The 24,904-nt window shown below is 36.6% G+C and overlaps 1 protein-coding gene across 3 annotated transcripts in view; it reads left to right on the top strand.

Moving 5' to 3' along the window:
* GRAMD1C (GRAM domain containing 1C) overlaps window positions 1-24,904 on the top strand; it is a 42,418-nt gene that overhangs the window by 11,049 nt on the left and 6,465 nt on the right. For 2 of the 3 annotated variants that reach the window (XM_054577287.1, XM_054577286.1), the window contains exons 4-12: window positions 914-1,076; window positions 5,573-5,710; window positions 9,587-9,705; window positions 14,178-14,320; window positions 15,096-15,199; window positions 16,552-16,728; window positions 17,716-17,773; window positions 19,487-19,597; window positions 19,824-19,929. In XM_054577287.1, the coding sequence (XP_054433262.1) occupies window positions 914-1,076; window positions 5,573-5,710; window positions 9,587-9,705; window positions 14,178-14,320; window positions 15,096-15,199; window positions 16,552-16,728; window positions 17,716-17,773; window positions 19,487-19,597; window positions 19,824-19,929 (1,119 nt within the window). The remainder of the gene's footprint in view (window positions 1-913; window positions 1,077-5,572; window positions 5,711-9,586; window positions 9,706-14,177; window positions 14,321-15,095; window positions 15,200-16,551; window positions 16,729-17,715; window positions 17,774-19,486; window positions 19,598-19,823; window positions 19,930-24,904) is intronic. The other variant, XM_054577288.1, reaches the window with a different exon arrangement.

The following is a 24,904-nucleotide window of genomic DNA, read 5'->3' as shown; positions in this document are numbered from 1 at the left end:
GTTGTGTCCTGAGTCCCAGTTGCTACTCTGCTTTCCGAGTGCCCAATGGAAACCTGCGTCCTCCCTGGTGCTTCTGCTGCGCAGTGCTGCTCTGAGGTCTCATGGGTAGGAAGTGCAGGGACTGTATCTATGCTTTTTGCTCTCTTTCATCTACATAGACACAGACAGTGCAAGAAGTACTTTGCTGTAAAGTTTATATTTTTTTACACTGTTCTATTAAGCCTAATTTTAGTACTATTCTACTTGAATACTAATAGCAATAGCATTCATACTTTAATGGCTAATAAGAAATGACATATCTTTATTAAACCATTCCCAGAAAGCGTAGATAGCTTTATATAGTGAATATATTTTAATGCCCAATTCCTTAGTCCCTTAACAGAAAGGACAATTGTGTTATGAGTTTGCAGTGAAATTAATTTTCCCTTTTAATCTTCTCTTCCCTACTGTACCCTTATGTGACTTTTATCTCTCTATTTTCTTTCTCCTTTAGTTACTGGTCTTGACAGATGAGTGAGTTTTCTTCTTTGAGATGATGGGGCAGGTATTGTCTGGGGAAACTAACCGGGCTTTTTACTCCTCTCCTTTGCCCACCCCAAAGAACCGAATGTTCCATTATTTTGCCCTCTGCCTCCTGTCCCTTCTGCTTAAAGTGATTCACGTGATGTTCATTTTTTGTGAGTTCTTTTTATATGATGTTCTTTATAAGTTTATTGTTTATTTCTGTTTAAGAAGATGACTTTAGAATGATATATAATTTACCAGTTTTTTAATGGACTGAATTGCAAATGTGACGCAAACATAAGAAACACATTTTTTGAAGAGCAGTTATTTCAGTGTCTTCATTATTAAAGACCTCACTGTAAAATCTAAGCCTAAATATTTTTTTTTAACTGGATTGTTTGCCTTTTAGGAGTCAGGGAAAGAGGAAGCCCAAAGTGAGAAACAGATCAAAAAGAGTCCTTTACTAACCTCAGAAAAGAGATTAAGTAGAGTGCCATCAAAATCACTCGACTTGAATAAAAATGAGTATCTTTCTCTGGACAAAAGCAGCACTTCAGATTCTGTTGATGAAGGTAAAGAATTTCCTATAAATTTTAATAAAATTTCAATTATGTCTTTTAATGTTAATCTTTGTATTAGGTGTGTGCAGATTGGAATTTAGTTGTTGCATTAGATACAGTCTCACTCTATAAAGAACCAAAAGAGGATGGCAGTTAATAAAATACAGGGGGAAGAAGCTACTAAGTCTAACTGATTGAGCTCCACTTTCCAGAAGCCTTGATTTTGAAAATATCCATCACATTTAACTTTTAAAATCCCAAGCCTAAGTCAGTAGAGATGGAGCAGCAATGGAAAAGCACATTTTAATAAAATTTGTTACATTATAATTATACCCTCTTTTAACCACCAAAAATAAGAGAGAGATAGAGATGCAAAGTAGAGAATAAAAATAAAAAGCAGTTGCTTAAACGAACTGTAGTAAATGATGTTCTCTCTTCTTTCTCTAAGTTAGTACCAATAACCTGGGGCTTATCATACTTATTAAGTGGGCATTTTAAGGAATCTGTTTTTAAAACTGTAAGCCAGGGGATTATGGAGGCATTAGGAAGGATTCCAGGTAGTGGCTGCTATCAAGTGTCAGGAACTGCAACAATGTCTGGATTTTTTCCGTACCTGCTTTCCTACCAGCAGTGCTCAATACTACTGGGGACATCACAGTGGGTTGGGTCTGTAGGACATGATGTATGCACTAGCCTAGTTGCTGTTCAAGTTAAACCTGGTTTTGAGAACCCCTGAAGTCTTTATTAGCATGAAAACCAGGTCCATGAAAATCCAAACTAAATCCCAGTCAAATCCTAATCCAGTCCAAATCAAGTTTAAATCTAAAGTCAAATCCAAATTCAATCAACCAAGTCCAAGTCCACGAAAACCCAATCCAAATCAGGTTAGACCTTGGTTTGGGAACACTGAAATATCTTTAATAAAAATTCATGCTCTTAAAAACAAATAAAAATCCACTATTTCCTAGAAATCACAGGCTGCTTTAAGAAGACAGTTGTTGAGTTCTTTTGAAAAGATAGTCAAGAGGAAGTTTTTAAAATGGACTGAGTCCCGTAAATGACTAAACTCTTAGTGTTCTTACCATTCATGCTTTGGTAGACAGCGGGTATGAATTAGTTATCCCCTGGCCGCCTGAACCTCTGACTTTAGGAAGATCTACTCTGGCACCCAGTGGCCAGATAGGTAAGTGACGCCAAGCAAGGATTCTTTTACTCACCTGCTTTTATAATAGTGCTTCAAAAGTATTTAGTTTCTTATTGAGCTCCTATACAATTAACATTAATGATAAGTTACATAAAGGATAACATTAAAACTCATATAAGCTGTGTTCATATCTAGAAATAAAGAAAGAACCACAGTGGTATAGTTGCTGTATTGTATGTGAGCCCGATCACATTTTGCCCCTTGCTGGCGCTCCTTTAAAGATACCACTTGGCGTTACAGAAGTAAGGCCTTCCACATGACATTCAGCCTCCTGTGTGTTTGTGCAGGCTTTTTTTAAGGTGTATGGGATGATTTTTTTTTATTAGATTATCATTGGATAACCAATCAAGTACTCCTATTGCTTTCCCTAAGCAAGTTACAAAATCTTGGGCTTGTCACACATATTAAGTGGGTTTTAAATGAACCTATTTTTTTTGCTTTTGAAACTTGCGAGGTTATGAGGATGCTTGAAGTCCATGAACTGGGGAGATGATGGGAAAGGTCAAAAGGAGTAAACCATCCTAAGAAATTTGGAAATGTGTGTGGCGATTTACAGGCAGCTAGGCAGATGGCAGATTACTTTAAACCAAACCACACTTTATTTAAAATGATAGTGTTTTGATCTACTCTTGTGAGCAGGTTGAGTTAGAAAATGAGAGGATTTCTTTTCTATCACATACAGCCTATAATCTTTGGGAGGGATGCACAGGACTATCTTGTTACAGAGAGTCCTGTAAGAGGAATCAACAGAGCAGCATATCATGAAATACCTCATGGAGGGACCCCTGAAATAACTTCTAGCACAGTCCCTTTGATGTGGAGTTTAACTGGAACCCAGATATGGAAAGTCTAGAATCTTTCCATAAAAAAAGGCTCCTTTTTTTAATGCTCTTATTCTACACCAGGCATTACAACCCATCAATGGGTGATGGGTGCTCTTTTTAGGGATATTTCTGTACTTCAGGAAATGGGTTCTGGATTTCCAGCCGCTGAACAAAATGCTAAGCTTTGTGTTTTAATCTGTTAAACCATATTGCTAACTTAAAACTTTGATATAATAATTCACAGAAAAAAGCTGCAGGACTTTGTTTCTCCAGAGCAGCAATTTTCAGCCGGTCTGCCACAAGAATTTTTAAAATATGCCATACCTGACCTCTTTTCCCTTAGATTTTCAAAATAAAAAATGACAACAGCCAACACAACAATAGCTGTCCAGTGTGAGTGAATAAAAATTATACCTATTTTTTTTTGTCAGATTGGGAAAAAATATATTTTTTGACGTGCCGCAGAATTTTAGTAATTAGTTTATGTGTGCTGTGAGATGAAAATGGTTGAAAATTGTCACTCTCGAGGATTGTTGTTGATAGACTTCCTCTGCTTACTATTTACCATTTTTGGGGAGGAGTTCAGAGCATCTGAGAAGATGCTGGGAGTTTCCTCCCAAGTGGAGATGAGGTAACACAATGTATCCACATCCTCAAGTACAAGGAAATTATGGTTGTGTTTTCAAGGATTTATATTTCTGTCACTATCAGGATTTACTTCTTTCCCATGCTTTGCTTTGTCATGCCATGGATAGTCTGTGAAGCATCTGCCCCAGGAGGTAGAGCCGTGAGTGGAAGTTGACAAACTAGCTCATGGCATGAGACATCTGGCCTGTGACATGTGATAAAAGTTAAATTTAGTTTTGTATAGCTGGGGTGAGAACTCAGTGTGACAGGGTTTCCTAAGCAAAGTGACGTATAGAAAGAATGTAGGCTAAGTTAGGCAAAAATTAAGTGGGGGGTGGTGGGTAGGAATGCATAAAAATAGTAAAATTGTAATCCATGACCTACAGCTGACAGAACAAGATGAATAAGAGGCACAGCCATGCAGAGAGAACCAGAAGTCAGAATATCAATTGATGCTTATTAATTAACAGATGTGAGGGCAAGTAGACCTCTGGGGGAAGCCAGAGGAAAAAAAGGCCTTGAGATAGTCTAGCAGGAAGAAGGTAACTCAACATTTACTTGGTATCTCTAAATTCTGTGCAACTGTATTAAAGTAGAGAGACACAAATCAGTTAATGAGAAAAAAACAATAGTTGAGATGAAGGCAGAGCTGGAAGAGTTTTTCTGATTCCTAGCCCTGTCTTTTATTTCCCAGACTGCTTCCCGTGGTGTAATATTGACAGATGCTCTAAACAGATTAATTCTTAAAGCTTGAGTTCTGAAATATGGGGAGCTTTAGGTCACGGTGTTCCATTCTGTATTGATGGGGCATAATCCTTGAAATAATAAATAACCCCAGTCCTGAAATGATTAAAATTTTGTATTGCTTTCCTCTATTTCCTATACTTGACCTGGCTCTAATTCCTAGCTGCCTTTTCTTCTCGATTCTTCTAAGTTAAATTTATGGAAGTATAAAATAGAGGTTAAGTTTGTGTGCTTTGGAGCTGGAGTGAATTCAAATTCTAATTTATCACTCACTAGCAGGGGAGCTTTGTTGAGTCTCTCAGTACCTCAGTTTGTTCCTCTACCTGCATAATGGAAATGATAATGACACCACTTATCTCACAGGATTGCTGTGAGGATGAGTGAATACTTGTAAGGTTCTTAGCACAACGCATGACATATAGTAATCACCATACAAACATGGGCTATTTTACATGATGTTTCCTAGGAATATGAGGAGAGGTGAGCAGATTCTGCTCCTTCCTTTGCTGCCAGTAGTTTTCAACCTCATTATCATTATCAGGGTCCCAGAAAAATGTAATTTTTTTCTGTGTATTATACTTTTCAGAAGGATATCTTCTTTTAATAGGTGGTATTAAGAAAAGGTTATGAACACAATGATACTTGACTCGGGGGAATCAGTGGCTAGCAAGTTAGTAGATATTAGGTAGATATTAGGACCATTGGTGACGCCATGTTTGCTGAATGTATGAGCTTTCAGAAATAGGACCTGCTAAGTGCTGTGGTAGATACCATTCTATGCATCTCAGTCTTGCCCTTGTCACCTTCGAATTATTCTTTTGAGCGCTATATTATGGGAATTCGATATCGCTCAGGTTAAATATTTATTTTTTAGGCATTGACAACTGGAATATTGATCATTATAGTTTTAACTATATACTCTTATGTATAGTTATACATCATACATATGTATATAACACCAATTTAGAGTTTTAATGCTGTCTTGTATGTGCTGACCACAGTATCACATTTAAAAACTGTTTTGTATTGTATCACAAACAAGCAAATGAAACAAAACCTTGAAATGATCTCTTCTTACTTTCTTCCCTTTGCTTCTTTTTTCCCCCCAGAAAATATTTCTGATAAAGACCTTCATGGAAGACTTTATATCAACCGTGTTTTTCACATCAGTGCTGAGAAAATGTTTGAATTGCTCTTCACCAGTTCACGTTTTATGCAGAGATTTACCAATTCTAGAAACATAATAGGTTGGTGCTTGTGTTGTTATCTAATGATAAATTTGGGAGGATTTTATTATCTTCAGAGGGTTGAGCCTATATCAATTGATTAATGTCAGGGAGAAAAATTAGACAGGTTTTGATTTTATTTTGATGATATATAAACTAGTATTTAAGTGTTTTGATTAAATTCACCTGTAAACAATATAGTTGTTCAATTGGTCAGATCCTACCTACATTTAAGACCCTTTGAAAACTAAAACTCACTTTATTAATCAATGTAGCAGTTCAATTTTGTTAAACCCCATTTTAAAGGGGTGCATTGTGGAACAGCTGGAAGCTGGTCAAGTGTAAATAGGTACAATCATTCAGGAATATGGTTTGGCAAAAGCTACTAAAGATGATCATATGCATTTTTTCTGAGTCAACAATTCTACTCTTAGTCATATATCTCTCAGAAATGGGTACATGTGTACTCTGAATCACATGTACTATTATGTTCATAGCAGTGTTGTTTATAATGCCACAAAATTCAAAAAAAGCCCTAATATCGACCAGTTCTAGTTACAAAAACATAATTGTGTATTGTTTGTAGTAGAGTAGCAATTTCTAACTGATAGCTATTAATTGAATTTTGTGACTATATTAAGAATTTCATTGTCAAAAAAATGATTTTTTTCCTGTTCTTTCCATTTTAAAAAAGTGGGATATCAGAGGTATATGTCTTCTCTTTCACTTAGCTTATATTTAACTTATTATATCTGTTCTGAATCTATTTTCTGTTTTCTTACTATTTATGCCTACCTGAAGAACTTGATATTTCAGAAGAGCTAGATACATTAATTCTCTTAATTTTCTAAGATGACGCACCACTGTTTTTATTCTGAAAAGGTTCATGAGGAACCAGCATTTTATCCATAAATGAAGTTTGTTTTTTGAATCATAACTGCATTTAGTGTCTGACTTCACATCTCTCTTCAGTATGGATGAATATATGTGCTATCTGATGTTATAAGTGGCTTTGGGAAGCAAAGGCTTCTGGCTAATTCTAAATCTAAATAGTTATAGATATATTGCTATTTAGAGCTAGAATCACTCAGGTTTCCTCCAAAAGAGATAATCTATTTATGACTGCACACCATTATGCTATCTTCTACAGTTGTTACTTGGTAATCAAAGTTACATTTCTTTTTTAACTTATTGATTTTTAGAGAGAAAGAGGAAAGGAGAGAAAGAAACATTGATTTGTTGTTCCACTTACTTATGCATTCATTGTTTGATTATTGTATGTGCCCTGTCTGGGGATTGAGCCCACAACCTTGGTGTATTGGGACAATGCTGTAAACAACTGGACTATCCAGCCAGGGCAAAGTTATATGTCCTGATAATGGGTTTCAAAGGCTTCTTTTAAAAAATATTACAAATTTAATGAAAAAATGTTCATAGTCAATTATTTGTAGAGTTAATCTAATTCAGCACTAAAATGGCTACAACTGGATTTAATTTTTTTTTTTAAATTAGGGAGCCTTTAAGTATTCTTTTAAGTCTTTGTTTATGGTTGTATCACTACTTTTGTATTTTAAAGCTCAGTTTTGTCTTTTTATTCAGCTTTTTACCTTGAAAAACTGTAAATCTTCAGAAAAGTTGCATGAATAGTGAAATAAAAGGCATACACCTATCACCTAGATTTACCAACTTTTTATTGTGGTAAAATGTATATAAGACTTACATTTTAACCATTTTAAAGTATATGATTCAGGGTCATTAAGTGCGTTCACACTGCCGTGCAGCCATCAGCACCACCCCGCTCCAGGACTGCTTCATCTCCCCAAACCGAAACTCTGTGCCTGTCACAATAGCTGCCCATTTCCCCTCCTCCCAGCTCCTGATGATCAGCATGCTACTTTCTCCCTCTTTTAATTTGACTACGCTAGGTACCTCCTGTAAGTGGAATCATACTATATTTGACCCTTTGTGACCGCTTATTTCACTTACTATAATGTCTTCAGGGTTTATCCATGTTTTAGCATGTGTCAGAATTTCATTCCTTTTTAAGGCTGAGTAACATTCCATTGTATGTATATGCCACATTTTGTTTATCCATTCATATATTGATGGAGTTTTGAGTTGTTTCCACTTTTCAGTTATTGTCAATAATGCTGTTGTGAACATTGATGTACAACTATCTGTTTGAGTCCCTGTTTTTAATTCCTTTGGGTATAACCTAAATATGGAATCACTGAATCATAAAGTAATTCTATGTTTAATTTTTTGAGGAACTGACACATTGTTTTCCTCAGAGGCGACATCATTTTATATTTCCACCAGTAATGTAAAGAGGTTCCAATTTCTCCACTTCCTCACCAACTTGTTATTTTCATTTTTTTGTGATAATAACCATTCTAATGGGTGTAAAGATTCACCAGTTTTAAAACTTGATTATATCAAAGGAATCTTGAAGTGGTTGTTCTGAAACTCCTGATTTGTATTACTTCAACTTAATCTATCAAAATGGCTTTCATGCCTTTTTTGTATGCCATTGCCATTTTTCTTAAAATTTTGTCTCCAATTTTTGATACTATGATGAGCTTTACTCAGGTATGGGGGGGCTTGACTATTCAAGGATGTTGTTAATTAGATGGTATAATGGCACATGATATTCAGTAGGTTTCTTGGTAACATTGGTGAAAACACAAATGGAAGACACTTTTCTTTTATCCTTGTTGATTGTTGCTTTGTTGAATAGTATGCAATTCAGCAGAATTCAAAAATATCTTTAAATTTTATTGCTGGTTCACAATGGATTATTTGTATAATTTTTCTGAAACAGGCTGACATACCATCAAAGTAACCTTTGAAAGTATTTTAGAATTTTATATCTTTCATGTAAATAAGTCATTTTAACAAATTCTGGATGATGCATTCCATGGCTTGTGATATTGCTTTTTAAATTTAGTTGTAAGATTTTTCCAGATACTCAAAAGGTAGCTTCAGGATCCCTCATTAAATCCCTAGACCTAGCTGTATGAAAGAAATTGCATAAAGCTGAGTAGATCATAATACCTGGCTTCATTCCTTTGATGATAGGTAATGGGTTAGATAAAGACTCCTACATTTTAGTATGTTGATGAGTAGCAGCCAGATACACTAATTGCCCAAGTCCATTTGTGCTAACAGCATGAGATGATTGAGTCATATCTCTGAGTAGAGTTCATGATGCTCTTATCTATACTCGCTGAGTCTTTGGCTTGTAAAATGACCTTTGCTGTGTAATGCAATGTTCTAAAGATATATTTCTGTTCAAAGTGTGTCTGTACTCACTGTGTTGTTGCTTAGCAAATAAAAGAGACATTTGACCAAGGTCTTGCTATAACTAGAGAGATTATCCTATAGCTTGTGCTATAGAGGTTATATAATTATTTATATACCATCACTCCCTCCTTAATTAAAGATTTCAGCAGATAAGCCATTAACATTATATGATTTCTCATTGATGCGATTTCTCCATAACCAAGGATCAAGACCACGTTGTTGCATAATGACATGTCTTTCAAGGTTTTGTCCTCAATCATGGGAATGCTGAAGTGTTGTTCTGTCTGTTTGATAAGGCTGATGCCATTACTTCTCTTCATAGGCACTGGGGACTTTAAAAAGAAACCTACAGATGAACCAACTTTTATCTTCTAAAGAAAAGTAAAAAGTGTATTAATAGGCAACAATTTAGAAGTAAATAGATCAGAGATGGGGGATATGTCAAATATAAGAAGAGTGCCTAATATTTAATTTTATTTTTGGAATGGGCAAAAATAAAAATTTAAAGTATTCAAAAACTACTTCTTTGATTCCACTTCAAAACATACCTTTCAGATTTCTAGAACTAACTCATTTTATGTTTGCTATGATTAGATGTTGTATCTACGCCTTGGAATGTGGAACCTGGAGGTGATCAACTGAGAACCATGACCTACACTATAATTCTTAATAATCCACTTACTGGGAAATCCACTGCTGCCACTGAAAAGCAGGTACGTCTGCCGTGTCAGAATCTTAGAAGAATCATTCATGTGGGAAGAGAGAAGATACCTGTCTGAGTCACCAATTTACAGAACAATTTCATCAAATAAATGGCAAAAAAAAAAAAATGGAAGGAGAAACTGTTACAGGTTAAAAGAGACTCAAGAAGCATATCAACCATATATTCACAAGATTTAAGGAAGTGTTACTTTGTGTGTGTGTAATGGTATTGTAGCTATATTTTGAAGAAAAGAATATTTATCTTTGAAAGAGACATACCGAAGAATTTATGAAGAGATATACTTAGGTGTTTATGTATGAAATTCTATTCATGTCTGGGATGTCCTTTAAAAGTAGTCTAGCCAGGCAGAGGATTGTTGTGGGGGGGGGGGAAGTGGGAGGGAGGGAACATGGGAATGGGGTACAGATGAGACAGGACTAGGCAGGAGTTAATGTTGTTGAAGCTGGCTGATAAGCTTATGAGGGTTCATTATACTTCATTTCTACTCCTATGTACGTTTGAACCTTTAAAAAAATAATAAATGGTTTTAAATAGAATGCTATGGGAATTTGATTTGCAGAATCATGTCAAGAGTTTGGGTCAAATAACTAGATGGCTGCTGTGACATATGGGGAAGAGATTATAAGAATTTTAATGCTTTACTCTGTGCCAGTGTGGTGCTGTTTCATAGTGGAATTTGTGTTTGGCCAGTTTGTATTGAAGTATAGCGTATCAGTTGTGCAAATAATTTGAAAATATCTCTTAACATCTGAACTAATTATGCTATTGTAATACTGTCCATCAGTGTTAAAAAGGACCTACACTTTTTTTTCCAAAATATTGTCAGACAGTTAAGAAAAATTTGGTGTTTTGGTATTAGAGCTTATTTGATAACCTTGGAGCATAAGTATAAAAGGCATGATTACAATAAGCAAGGTTTGCCCAGTGCCACTTCAAATCCTATTTAGGAAAAGTAGTGTTTTTATTTTTTAAATTTTTTTATTAGGATATATTTTTTTATTTATAAATCATGTTTATTCTATTACAGTTGTCTCAATTTTTACCCCTTTACCCCCCTCCACCCATCCCACCCCCATGTCCATGGTCCATGGGTGATTCATACACGTTCTTTGTCTAGTCCCTTCCCCTTCTTTCCACCGTTGTCCTCTTTCCCCCTCCGTTCTGGTCACTTTCAGGCTGCTCCATGTTTCTGTGCCTGTGGTTTATTTTGCTTATTAGTTTATTTTGTTGAATAGAGTCCACTTATAGGTGAGATCATGCGGTATTTGTTTTTTATCAACTGGCTTATTTCACTTAGCTTCATATTCTCCAGTTCCATCCGTGTTGTCACAAAAAGTAGGAGTTCCATCCCGCTCTTTTTCTTTCTTTCTTAAATGCAGATAGATTTATTTTTTTAAATGTCAAAGTTAATTATAAAATATTTAAAAAATTTAAAACCATTATAAAGTCTCAGCAATTAAACTAACATTACACCTGCACAGAAATAATCAATTAGATCTATGAAATATAATGAGCATTCTAGAGACAAATGTATATATCTAACAATGGAATATATGATTAAATTGATATTTCAAGTCAATGGGGAAAATAATGTTTATTCAACAAATAAGGTGCATAGACAACTATTACTTGAAATGAAACAAATATAAAGCCCTATTTCACACATTATACAAGAAATATTCAGGTGAGTTAAAAATCAATATGTAGAATCTAAGGAGTTTTAGGAGAAAATAGAACTAATATTTTTCATGACCTGAAGTAAAATATTCAAACCCAGAAGCTATAAAGTAAATATTGACAATATGACTCTATTAACCATTTAACTATATAGTAATATACATATAAAAAAAGTTAAAGGACAAGGAATAGAATAGAAAAGTATTTGCAACACATCTAAAACATGGTTAATAGGTTTTTTGTTTTTTTGTTTTTTAGGGAAAAAAGTTCTACAAACCAAAAATCAATAAATGGATAAAGAACACCAAAAAGTCATTTAAAGCTTTAAAAAAAAAAAAGAAATAGGCAAGAAATATACTAAAACAGGTTTAGTTTCAACAAACAGTAAAGGAATTAAAATAACATCATTGTCACAATCAGATTAATGAGTATTAAAAATATTGGTAATGTCAAGTATTGGCAACTCTGAAAGGAACTGGGTATTCATAGAAACTTTTTCTTCATCTTAAAGCAGTCCCTTTAGCATATTTTGCAGTGCTGGTTTGGTGAAGTTGTAGTCTTTTAGCCTTCTTTTGTCTGGGAAACTCCTTATTTCGCCTTCCACTTTCATTGAGAGCCTTGCTGGGCAAAGCAGTCTTGGTTGCAGGCCTTTGCTTTTCATGACTTGGAATATTTCTTGTCAGTCCCTTCTGGCTTGCAGGGTTTCTGTTCAGAAGTCAGCTGCTAGCCGTATGGGGGCTCGCTTATATGTTACTGCCTCTTTCTCCCTTGCTTGCATTAGGATTCTCTGTTTGTCTTTGCTATTTGCCATTTTAATGATGGTGTGTCTTGGGAGTGGGCCTCACTGGGTTCCTCTTGAGTGGGACACTCTGTGCTTCCTGGACTTGTGTCACTTTTTCTCTCCTCCAATGAGGGAAGTTTTCCATCATGACTTTTTCAAACAGGTCCTCTATGCCTTCCTCATCCTCTTCTCCTTCTGGTATCCCTATTATATGGATATTATTACATCTCAGGTTGTCCTGCATTTCCCTAAATGCCTCTTCATTCTTTTTGAGTCCTTTTTCATTTTCTTGTTCTCTCTGGGAGCTGTTTTCTACCTTGTCCTCCAGCTCGCTGATTCGGTCCTCAGCTTCATCTAGCCTGCTTTTGATTCCTTCCACTGTGTTCTTCAATTCAGAAATTGTATTCTTCATTTCCTCTTGTCCCTTATTGATCGTTTCTATGTCCTTTTTCATGCTGATATAGTTTGCAGTAAGTTCCTTGTACTTTCCCTGTAGTTTTTGGTAATTCTCTCTGAGCTCACTGAGCTCATTGAGCTTCCTTAGAACCGTTGCTTGGAACTCAATATCTGATAGTTTACTTGCCTCTATTTCATTTAGTTCTCTTTCTGGGGATTGCTCCTTTCCCTTCGAGTGGGGCATATTTCTTTGTCTCCCCATTATTTGTGAGACTCTTCTCTTTTGCTTCTGCTTCTTAAGTTGATCTGTCTTGATTTCTTGACTTCGTGGTGTGAACTTCTGTGGTTGGAGACTGCTGTTTTTACTGTCTGGATCTGCCTCTGATGTTAGATGTTGACCCCGTCTGACCTTAGCCAGTCTGTTCAAGACTTCCAGTAAGCTACTGTTTGTGGCTGTCTCCTTCAGCTGTTAATCTATTCACTCTGCACTCAGCAGGCTGCCTTAGACAGCTCAGGGTGGGGCAGATTCCCTCCTGGGGGCAGGGTTATTGGGTCCTCTCATGCTGCTGCGTATGCGGGGGAGAGTCCACACTGGGATCCTGCCGGCTACTCTCTCCGTTCTCTCCTCAAAGCCTCCATCCCCAGTCTGTCTTCAAGTGTCTCCAGACCTCTCTGCTCCCGCTTTAGCCAGGGATCTACCATCTGTGGCTGTCACCCTGTACTCAGCAGGCAGCTCAGGCAGCACAGGGCGGGGTGGAATCCCTCCTGGGGGCAGGGCTGTTGTGTCCTTTGATGCTGGTGCCAGTGAGGGGGCATGGTCTCTGCCTGAGCAGGACGGCTGCTGCTGCATGGGGGATGAGTCAGCACCGAGATCCTGCGGGCTACTCTCAGTTCTCTCCCCAAAGCCTCCTTCCCTAGTCTCTCCTCAGGTGTCTCTAGCCCACTCTGCCCCCATCTTTGCTGGAGACCGCGGTAAGTGGCTGCAAACAGAAATCCTGTGTTGGTCCTTTAGAAGGCTCTTTGCGTCTCCAGCCGCCTGTCTCTGGCAGAGAGCAACCCTGCCGCTTTTCGCTGCTGGTTGTTTTCTGTGTACTCTTTGGGCTCTGGTGCTGTGAGCTAGAGATCAGTGTGACTTCCATTCACTCCTCCGCCATCTTGATCTCCAGAAAAGTAGTGTTTTGTTTGTTTGCCTGCTTCCTTCACTTATTTGGTGAAGGGTGGTTTTATTAAACCTTGATGAATTTTGGGGTGGAGTCCTTAATTTGTTCAAGTGATTTTTGAATTGTTTCCTAACAGGAACATTTAAAATTCTTTGTAAACCAATAATACACACAAGAGGCTATATGATTCCTTTCTCCTTCTCATGCCTCGGAGAATGATAATTATACTGTGAAATGACAGAGAGGCAGCAAATACCATTTCTGCAGGTCCCTTCTTTTCATTCATAGATAGTACAGCCAATGTGGAGGCTTTTTTGGCTTTGTACATAGGCTTCTCTTGTCTTTTGTAATATATGAGAAAGAATTCTAATGTATATGTTCTGAATTGGCAAGGAATTTGATATATTAAACATGTACGTGCAAAAAAATTTTATCTTATTTTGGCAGACACTGTATAAAGAAAGTCGGGAAGCACAATTTTATTTGGTAGACTCAGAAGTGCTGACGCACGATGTCCCCTACCATGACTACTTCTATACCCTGAACAGATACTACATCATTCCATCCTCTAAACAGAAATGCCGGCTGAGGTAAGCTCTGTAAAGGAGTGTTTTAGTGAGGATAGGCTAGATTATGATCTGATAACATAGTAGTAATTCTAAAATCTTAGCGATAGCTTTACACAACAAAGCTTTATTTTTTGTTCAAATTACACGTCCATTGTTGGTCAGCAGAGGGATGGGGTGCCCCCCTCAAGGCCTAAGCCAATGAAGGCGTTGACATCCTGGAGCTCCACGGTCCAGAATATGTGTTGTTTCAGTTGCTACAGGAAGAGAGAGCTGTAGAATTGTGCTCACAGTCCAGTGGCCAGAACCAGGCACCAATTTCTCTTTGATGGCAAGGGGGCTGGGAGTTCTTGAGAAGCACATTGTGAGCAGTAAATGACTTTGTTGCAATGGGAAGTAAGGAATGTTGGTGCTTTAAAGTTAGTGATGGGCCATCATATGCTTGGCCTAGTCTTAGCTAATGTAGTTATTTTCAGCTAATTTATGACCACTGGAGACTTTTTTACAAGGCAGGTAGAAAATTTATAATTTCTTTTGAGCCTTTCTTGCTACTTAAGGAAAAAAAAAAATCAGGGCTAGAGAAAGGAAAGAAAGAAAATGCCGGATATTTAGAAGGAAAATTTGATGAAATTATTAATACACAGTAATTTTTGAAAGAAGTCATTATCAGTGAACAAATTTTCTTTTATAATCTAAATGACTTTGAATCCTTTTGGCTCTCCACTGAATACAATCTTATATTTAATGGCAATGTTAATATAATTAAATTCTGTCCTTTAAATAAATATTATTCTATTAGAATTTCCACAGATTTGAAATATCGAAAACAGCCATGGGCCATTGTCAAATCTTTAATTGAGAAGAATTCCTGGAGTTCATTGGAAGACTATTTCAAACAGCTTGGTTTGTAAATTTCTTGATTTATCTATTTTTGTAAGGATAGCATTTATTAACAAAATGGACTAATTATTCATTTGGATCCATAGCAGAAACTGGTAGGTGATGTTGGAATGGTTCTCATTGAAGTAGTTGTAACTATCCCACTTAGAATTTCAAACTTTTAATTTTCATTGGTCTAACAAACACTTATATAATTCTTACTATAAGCCAGACATTGTTCTATGTGCTTTAGAATACTATATAACACAGGGTTATATTATAACCCTGTGAGGTAGGTACTGTTATTAATTTTTTCCATTTTACTGAACAAGAAATATTGAAACAGAGAATGAGGTTCAACGATTCGTCCAAGATCACAGGAGGTGTCACACTTGCTGACTGCAGGGAGGAGCCATGGAAGCTGACTACAGTGAGGGCCTACACAACTGGATCACACATATGCACCTGTGCTTGCTAATCTCTGGAGAGTCCTTGGGCCCACACTGTCCTTACCAACATAGCATTCTTGGTTTTAAGCAGGCCCACTAAGTAATGGTATTGTGTCCAAGTATGAATTTTGTGGAGGTGGCTACTAGACGGGGGAAAGTAATACAGTACTTATGTCTGGATATCCCTTAAAATATATACAAGAGAAAATATACCTACATGAACAAAATTAATTTTAGTTAAAGAAAAGCTGGTGGTCAGTCAAGTCTTGTAATTTCTCTATCATCCTCTAGTTTGTTGATTATTTATTTTCTTTCCTTGCTTTTCCCTCTTTGGTTATTTCATCATTAAACTCCTAATCAGGAGCAAAGAAAATGAAACTCAAAAATTAGTTTGGTCACTGGATAATGAACTTAAAAAAATCTGGTAAAAAGAAAGAGTGAAACAATTGACAAAAATGAAGTTTTTTAGGTTGTTTGCAAATTTTCTTTATTAGGGATTCCTTTTTTGCAAACCCTATTGTAAATTAGACCTATTATATGCTACTCCTTCCTTTGAAATTGACCATCGAATGCCATAATCTATCTTGGAAATCTTTCTAATGATCCAATATAAGCCTCTTGTTTCTAAACTTAAGTTGTTACATTAATATTTAATAATAGCACATGGCAAATTTGCTCTGATGATCCCATCATTTATTAATACAGTTCATTCTTCCTAGAACAATGAAGGCTTATTATGGGATCACTGTAGTCTCCAAAACTTTTCATTAAGAGTACAGTTTGAGTCTAGGCCATGAAACCTAAGTAACTGTTAAAGAAAATTTCCAAAGCTTAAAAAAACAAATGGAACACAAAACCACCACCAAATCCCCTGTATCTTATAGTTGAGGTTTCTCCACTGCCTAAAGATTTTTTTTTCCTTTTTAGAATCAGATTTGTTAACAGAAGAATCTATGTTAAATCAGTCTGTTGAAGAGCCTGGAAAACTTAGTGGCCTACGAAGGAGAAGGCGAACGTTCAACCGAACAGCAGAAACAGTTCCTAAACTTTCTTCTCAGCGTTCTTCTGGAGATGGGGGTTTAGATGCCAAAGGGGATATTACAGGTAGCTGTTATCTGGTAAACAGAGATGAAAGATTTTCGTTTACTTATATTAAGTAGAATATGTCTCTTTCGCAGTTGTAAAATGGCAGGCATGTGGTCAATAGAAGTATTTTACTGGGCCACATGCTATTTAAAAAATGGGACATTTTTGTATAAAAGCTCAGATCTGACAGCCCTGGACCCAAATACTTTCATAGCAACAGTCAGTTGGAGCTTAATAGTAGCTGCCTCATTAGACCACGTCCCCAGGCCGCCAGTCCCCATCATTGTTCCTGGCTGCTGGACACTTTGCTCATTAACTTTGTGCACAGAATTTTTAGACATTTCATTTCTATCCCTGAATGTACTAAAATGATTGTATGTTTTTAATCCTTATGTACTGTCAGGGCCAGCGTAGCAAAATTGCAAAAATGGAATTTGACTTTTATTATCCTCACTCTCAATTTTGAAGGCATCCTGCCTCCACTAACTGTTATTCACTCCCTTTTAGAACTGTAAAGCTGTGATACCTTCACACTCTTCTACATTAAAAAACTCTCTTCTAAGGCTTATTTCTTAACATGAATATATTTAAGCTTAATGGCTCTAATTTTGGGACTTAAAAGTATGGGCAATAGAAAATAGGTGACAATGACTTACAAAACTTTTTTAAGAAGGGAAATACTATACATAAACCTAGCTCAAATACTGTTTGAAGAAATGATGTATTGAATTGCATATTTAATTTTAGAGTAAAATTGATTGTTAATATAGGCCAAATTTGAGGACTAGTGTAAGTTTTCTTTTTGTAAATTTGATTCATATTACTCAGGATATCAGAAACAAACAAACAAAAAAAAAAAAGGTGCAGGGAATTCACCCTAAATCACTTTTTTCCTTACAAATAATTTTTTAAATTTCGAGTTATTTCAAATGAAATTAAAATTTTACCAGTTGTAATCACAGTCCTGATTCTAATGCAGCCTTTCTTTGTATGTGTGATCTGTAGGAAAGAAAAAAGAAACAGAAAGTTATAATACTGCCCTTATTGTGGTGATGAGTATTTTGTAAGTATCCGTTTTGAATGCTTATTTGGCTTGTGTTTTTACTTTTTAACAGTTTACAAAAGGATTTGAATACATTTGTATGTTATTGTGTAGAACTTAACCACTATTTGACCAGTTTGGACTTACTAAAACAGTAATTTTACAATATGTTCTTCAGTCTGATAGTTTTGATGTATGATTTTCAGAAAAATTATTAAATTTGAGGGGATACCAAGTACACATTCAATAAACGTTTTTATTTTTTAACTTATTTCTTCTATCATGGGTTTTTATGGGATATTCCATAAATTTAAAGGGAATATTTATATATGCAGGCTGATGAAATCCCAGTAATGCTATTTTACTCTTTTTGATTAGAACAGTAGCCTTACCCTTTCCTGCGCATAAGAATCACTTGCTAAAAATGCAGATTTCTCAGCCCCAGTTCCAGAGACTGAGTCAGTAGGTCTTGAATAGGGATCGGGAATCGGTATTTCAAAACACACTGTGCAGGTTATTCTGCTGAAGAGTGATCTGAGGATCACATGAAGAGAGATACTGAGCAGTTAGTCTGAATCTCATATTCTCTAGTAATACATTTAGCCAGTTATGTTTAGACTACTATTATCTACATGGCTCTATGTGAATGTTGGGAAAGTCTGTTAGATCCCATTGAATTGGTTCAGACTGGGTGATATATTCTGGGATTTTTTGGAATGAAGTTCTTGTATGGGCTGTTTTTTTCTAATTACAGATTTCAGAACATAGAAAACAATTGTTGTGCCTTTGAGTTCTACAAAAAAGTTTTAATATTCTGGTTAAGTTGGTTTGCTATGACAATTTTGAATAGTAAATATCATCAGTGGTCTTTTGCTTTACAGAAAGTTTATACTTACATGTTGAAATGTTCATCTATGAATGATTTCAGTGCCATAATAAGTTCATAGCTTTGATTTTCTTGCTACTATACTAGTTTTCATCTTAAAAAATATCCTCTTCTGGATAGATTAAGGAAATACTGTATATTTTGAAGGGCAAACCACTATTTTAACAGAAAAAAAAAGAGATATGATGCCATCTATATATTTGCATATATGTGTAATAAGAAATATATCTACTCACTGGAAAGGCTTCTGTGAGAACCAATCAAGTTCATTTAGCATGTAACATTTTCTATGTGACACTATTAGTGTATATTTGGGATTTGATACTTTCTTTGTCCAAGTTGAACTAGAAGAAATTTTTGCTGAATGGTCATTTTTAAAAATTTCTTTTGGCTTCCACTGGGAATAGCAGATACATCATGATCTACCTAAGATTAGTCCATATTGACCTTCATTTTCTCTTTGAAGTACAGCATTATGGATTTAGAACTGCTTAAGCCAAAAGCACCCAAAAACAGATACTGAAAGCTTACCTGGTCGATTTATAAACTGGGAGTCTCACATCAACACTGGCTGGGATTCCTAGCAGAGAGAAGAGATGTCAGGGATGATCCCAACCTGCTTTGAGGACTTTATTGTCCTCTACTTGCCTTCTCACTTTTCTCTCAATGTCTGTTTGGTACTTAAACATAATTATTGTATATAATAAGAATAACTGATTTAAATATTAACAATTGAAAACTGGTCTGGATAATATACATTTTTTAAGGTTTTACATGTATATTCTGCATTAGCAGTGCTTCAGGTCTGGGTATGAGTGGATTAACCAGGTACGATTTGCTCTGCCTAGTTTGCTGTTGCTAGTTTTGTTGAATGTGACACTGTTTCTGAAGCTGTCAAAGATAGAATATGCTGCTCAGTCCTTTTACCGTCTCCACCTCCAAGAAGAGAAATCTTTAAAGTAAGTCTTTTTGCCCCCTCCAATCTGTTATTATTTCAATAATTACTTAGTTGAAGAAAACTTAATTCCTGTTTTAGAGATTTTGGTCTGTTAACTATTCTGTAGTCATACTTTTTTATTTCTTAATTTTTCGTTCTGTTTGTAAATTTATGGAGCACTGGTAATTTCTGGAAATAAAAGATTAGGAGTTCCTTTCCTGATTTTTAATATGGTATTTTTCTTTCAGTTTAGCCTCTGATATGGTGTCAAGAGCAGAAAACAGTCAAAAGCATAAAGATCAGGCCCATCGTTTAAAAGGAGTGCTCCGAGACTCCATTGTGATGCTTGAAGAGGTAGGCAACTCTGTGCGCTCTCACACCCGTCTGCATCAGTGGTGGTTCTGGTTGTACGAGAGTATTCTGTATACCATAATTGAAGAACCTCCTCCTAGGGGCACTGCCCTTGCCTTGCCGGTTTCTGTATTATGCATATTTTGTACGTAGTCCCTTGTACTTTATATATATATATATATTTTTTTTTTTTACAAAATGGGAGCATACTACACACACCACTGTGTATCTTTTTTTTTAGTTAGTAATATATTTTGAAGATATCTCCATATCATTATACATACATCTACCTCATTCTTTATATCGATCCTTCTATACGAAAATTTATGGTTAATATCGACCCTTTTTATAGAAATGATAGATACTGTATACACTGCTATTTTGTTTTTATCTATTAACCATATAATTTGGAGATACTTCCATATGAGTATATAAAGTGCTTCCTCTTTCCTTAGTGGCTGCATAGAATTCAACTATACATGCTCCAATTATTCTTACCATATCTCCACTGAAGAATGAACATTTAGGTTATTTCAGTGTTTTGCTATAAACAGCATCTTTTGAACATAGTATCAATATGTGTTACTTAGTTCCATGAAACAAAAGTTAGGATTCTCTTTGAAAAATAAAGATTAATATTTCCATTATAATATATATGCTTTTTTTCAAAATTGAATAGAGAATAGAACAAAACCTATAGTTCTAGCATTCAGACATAATCATTGTTAATATTTTATTTCCTTTCATCCTTTTCCTCTATGTGTAGTTTTGTTTTTTAGAAGATTCAACTGTTGAGCATTTCATAGGATATCATGTTGGGCACAGAAGTTTACAACTTCAACTAGGCACTCTTCAAATGCACAGTACCAACAGTTTCCTTAGTAACTTCCTCCTCCTACTCTTCAGTATAGGAGTATATCGTATTTTCACTTTTCTCCTCATTTTCTCCTTCCATAGCCCTCTCACTCTCAACTGATAACTATGCATTAAGGAAGAAAGAGGCTTTCCCTCTCCTTCTATAACCAAGTCTACAGACCCTCCTATTGCTGCAGCCTGTCTTCCCCACTCCAGTTAGATGCATTCCTCAGCCTATGATAGGCAAGTCCCAGTATATGTTAGAAGGAGACTTCGTGCGTCTCCTTTCTAGCTTTCCCATTTCCAGTCTCCCTCATTCAGGTGGACCTTTACCATTGGCACCTGACCATGCTCAGTTTTCTCCTACATTAAAAAGCCTACACCATATCCACGTCCTTCTCTGTGTACTCGTCATCTCTCTACCCGCTTTCACAGTTGAGTTCTTTCAGAGTTGCCTACTCTGGCTGTCACTACTTTACCCCTTCTAACCCAGTCAACTTTTTTTTTTCTTCCAAAAACACTCTTTCACATAGTTTAAAGAGTTAACTTGTTCTACAAGGTTTGTTGAGAAAATTGCAATCCCAGCACTCTCTTCTCCATTTCTTTCCTAAGACAACAGTCTTTAACTTTTAGTTTATTCTGTTGGTGTTTATCTTCATATTTATAAATAAGCATGAATTGATACATCTTGATTTTTCCGTTTTAGACATTATCTTTTGACTTCCTATTAGGGAAGTAAAAAAAGAAAAGCAGGGATTTTGTTTTCTTCCCTTTCATCTCGTCTTGTCCCCCTTTCTCATTTCCCCATTCTCCCAAATGAAGTTATACTTTTGGTTAGATCAATATTTAGTGTTTGCTTTGTTTTTTACCAAGCTTGCTATTCTGAGCTGTGCCACAGAATAAACTGTGACTGCTTTTTCTTTTCTGTTCTTTTTCTTATCCCTGAATTTCATTATGGTTGATCAGTTTGTATCAATATTATTTGTAAGGATTTCATTCCACTGTCTGTTGTATAAATCTCTCATAATCTTCATTTGCCTCAGGCATTCTGTCCGTGGAGTCTCTGCCTGGCTCCAGGCAGGTGTGTGGCCCTCCGTGTGGTGCACAGCTGTCATCCATCTCCTCTGTTTCCTGTGGCCCATGTTTTATGCATATTTGATTTAATTCCACTTTTTAATGGAGCATATCCTTTAGTAGCCTCCTAAGGAGGAGTATGGAGGTAAATATTTTAAGATTTCATGTGTCTGAAAATCTTTTATTCTGTCCTTCCCTTTGATTAATAATTAGGCTGGGGATATTATTCCTACTTGGAAATAATGTTTCTTCAGAATGGTTAAGACATTGCTCCATTGTCTTTTGGCTTCCATTGTTACGACTGAGAATTCTGGAGGATGTTACCATTTTTAATCCTTTAATGTGGAAACTCATGCCCTTTAGTTCTGGGAAGTATTGTTTTATATAGTTGATGGTTTTCTTCCTTCTACTTTCTACAGCTTCTAAAATTCAATTAATTGGACAGGTTGTCCAATTTTCTTAACCTTTTTTTTCTAGCTTCCATCTCTTTGCCTTTTTGCTCTGCTTCCTCGGTGATTTCCTCAACTTAATCTTTATTTTTATTTTTTATTTTGTATACACATTTTTTCATTAAAGTGGATGTTCTAGGGATTATATAAAAACCTCCAAGAGTCTGCAAAGTTCTGATATACTTTCATTTATAATTCTAATTGTAGTCTTGGAATATTAGATCTCACAGAAAAAAGTCTATCTCAATTACATTACAATCCAGTGTATAACCACATGTCATTTTAACTTTTGTCATTTATTGTTTTAATCTGATGCATTTGAAAATATGTTCATTAAAAAAATTCTTTTATTGAGCTTTTCAATTTTTGTTAATTTTTAATTTGAAGGAGCTATTACTCCTCTGAATTTGCATTTTTTATGGCATTGTGATTTTGTAAAATTATATTTTATTGATTTTGCTGTTACAGTTGTCCTGATTTTCCTCCTTTTGCCCCCTCTACTCAGCAACCCCTACTTCCTCAGGAGTAGGGCAATGCTGGGCAAACTCCCTATCATTGTTCATGCCCATGGGTCATGCATATAAGTTTTTTGGATACTTCATTTCCTATATTGTACACTAGGTTCCCATGGATATTCTGTAACTACCTATCTGGATTTCTTAATCCCTTACCTCTTCACCCATTCTCCCCAGCCCCCCACCTCCAATATGGCAGCCATCTAGTAATCTCTGCTGCTTTTAAACGTCTTTATCTTTAACCTTTGGCCTTTTAATAATGATGTGTCTTGTAATGGGCCTCTTTGCAGTCATCATAATTGGACTACGTGCTTTCTGGACTTGCATGCCTATTTCCTTCACCAAATCAGGGATGTTTTCTTTCACTACTTTTTCAGGTAGATTTCCAATTTCTTGCTCTTTCTCTTCTCCTTCTGGCACCTCTACGATGCAAATGTTGGACCTCTTGAAGTTGTCCCAGAGGCTTTATACTAACCTTATTTTTTTTGGATTCTTTTTTCTTCTTCTTGTTCTGATTAGTTGTTTTTTTGCTTTCTTATGTCCCAAATCATTGATTTGATTCTCCATTTCATCCACTCTACTGTTGTTTCCTTATAAATTGTTCTTTATTTCAATTAGTGTATCCTTCCTTTCTGAGTTTTTTTAATGCTGTTGAGGTCCTCACTAAGTCCCTTGAGCATTCTTATAACCAGTGCTTTGAACTCTGCATCTGGTAGATTGCTTATCTCCATTTTATTTAGCTCTTTTTCTGGAGTTTTGCTCTGTCCTTTCATTTGGGTCCTGTTTCTTTGTCTCCTCATTTTGGAAGCCTCCCTGTGTTTGTTTCTGTGTATTAGGTAGAGTTGCTTTGACTCCATGTCTTGGTAGTGTGGCCTAATGTAGTAGGTGTCCTGTAGGATTCAGTGGCACAGCCTCCCCTATCGCCCAACCTGGGTACTCGAGGTGCACCCTTCATGTGAGCTGTGTGCCCCCTCCTCTTGCAGTTGAGCCTTGGTTGCTGTTGGCAGATCAATGGGAGGGATTTACCAAGGCAAGCCAGCTGCAAGGACTAGCTGTGATCACTGACCACCAACCTCTGCCATCCGTGGAGGATCAGCTCTGCAGGTGCAGTGTGGTAATGCTCCAATGTGGTCTGTAGGTGTCCACTTGGTGCACTGGCCCTGGGGTTTTCCAGGTGGTGCAGGCCAAGGTCTGCCCCAGCCTGTGTTTTGCCTGGTGCCACCGTGCCTGAGCTGTAAAGCAGTCTGAGATGGCTGTTACTTGTGCTGGGCTTGGAGATTCCCAGGTGAAGCTAACCTGTGACTCTAATCTGGCTGCCTGGGACTCACTGAGGCCAGCTGTTGCTTGTTTGATAAGATTTAGGGGCCAAGACCAGCCATTTATATGGAAAAGCAGCTTGGGTGGGCCAATAAATTGGGTGGGGCAGAGCCTCTGGGAATCTCTAAAGAGAGTCAAACAGTGTTAGTCAGGTTGATGGAGTCTTAGATATAGCACCAGCTTGCTGGCTCTGTGGGGAAAGGGTTTAGAAAAGGGACAATGGACTGTGCTTGCCTTAATGCCAGACACTTCAGTTTCTGCCTGTATACCACTGGTGCCTTTCAAGCAGCTACCCTAGTATTGGAACTCAGAGGGAGTGAGTCGGAGTAGGTGAGTCTGTGTGTGGGTTCTTTAAGAGGAACTGCATGGGGCTCCAGTAGCTTCTTTCACTGACTCAATCCCTGCTGGTTTTTGCAGCCAGAAGTTGTGGGAGTTTATCTTCCTGGCACTGGAATCATGAGCTGGGGGGCCTCTGTGGGGCTGGGACTCCTCACGTCTAAGATACCTCTCCTGAATTTTTATCCACGTGAGTGTGGGACTAGCATGTTCTGCGTCTGCACCCCTCCCACCAGTATGGATGGATTTTGTGGTTGTCAGACTTCCATTCAGCTCGATTTCTATTGTTCCTGAGTGATGGTTGTTCTTTATTTAAGTTTTCATTTTGATGTGGTTGTGTGAAGTGACAAGTCTCCAGCCACCATCTTGACCAGAAGTTGGTTGTGATCTTTTTAAATAGCCAAATCTTTGTCTCTCTGACCTATTACTGAC

The sequence above is a fragment of the Pteronotus mesoamericanus genome, unplaced genomic scaffold (genome assembly GCF_021234165.1).
Source record: "Pteronotus mesoamericanus isolate MK-2021 breed Mesoamerican mustached bat unplaced genomic scaffold, CSHL_Meso_final contig_42, whole genome shotgun sequence".
Lineage (NCBI taxonomy): Eukaryota > Metazoa > Chordata > Mammalia > Chiroptera > Mormoopidae > Pteronotus > Pteronotus mesoamericanus.
Note: the sequence above shows the minus strand (reverse complement) of the source record. Positions and strands in the feature narration are given on the sequence as shown.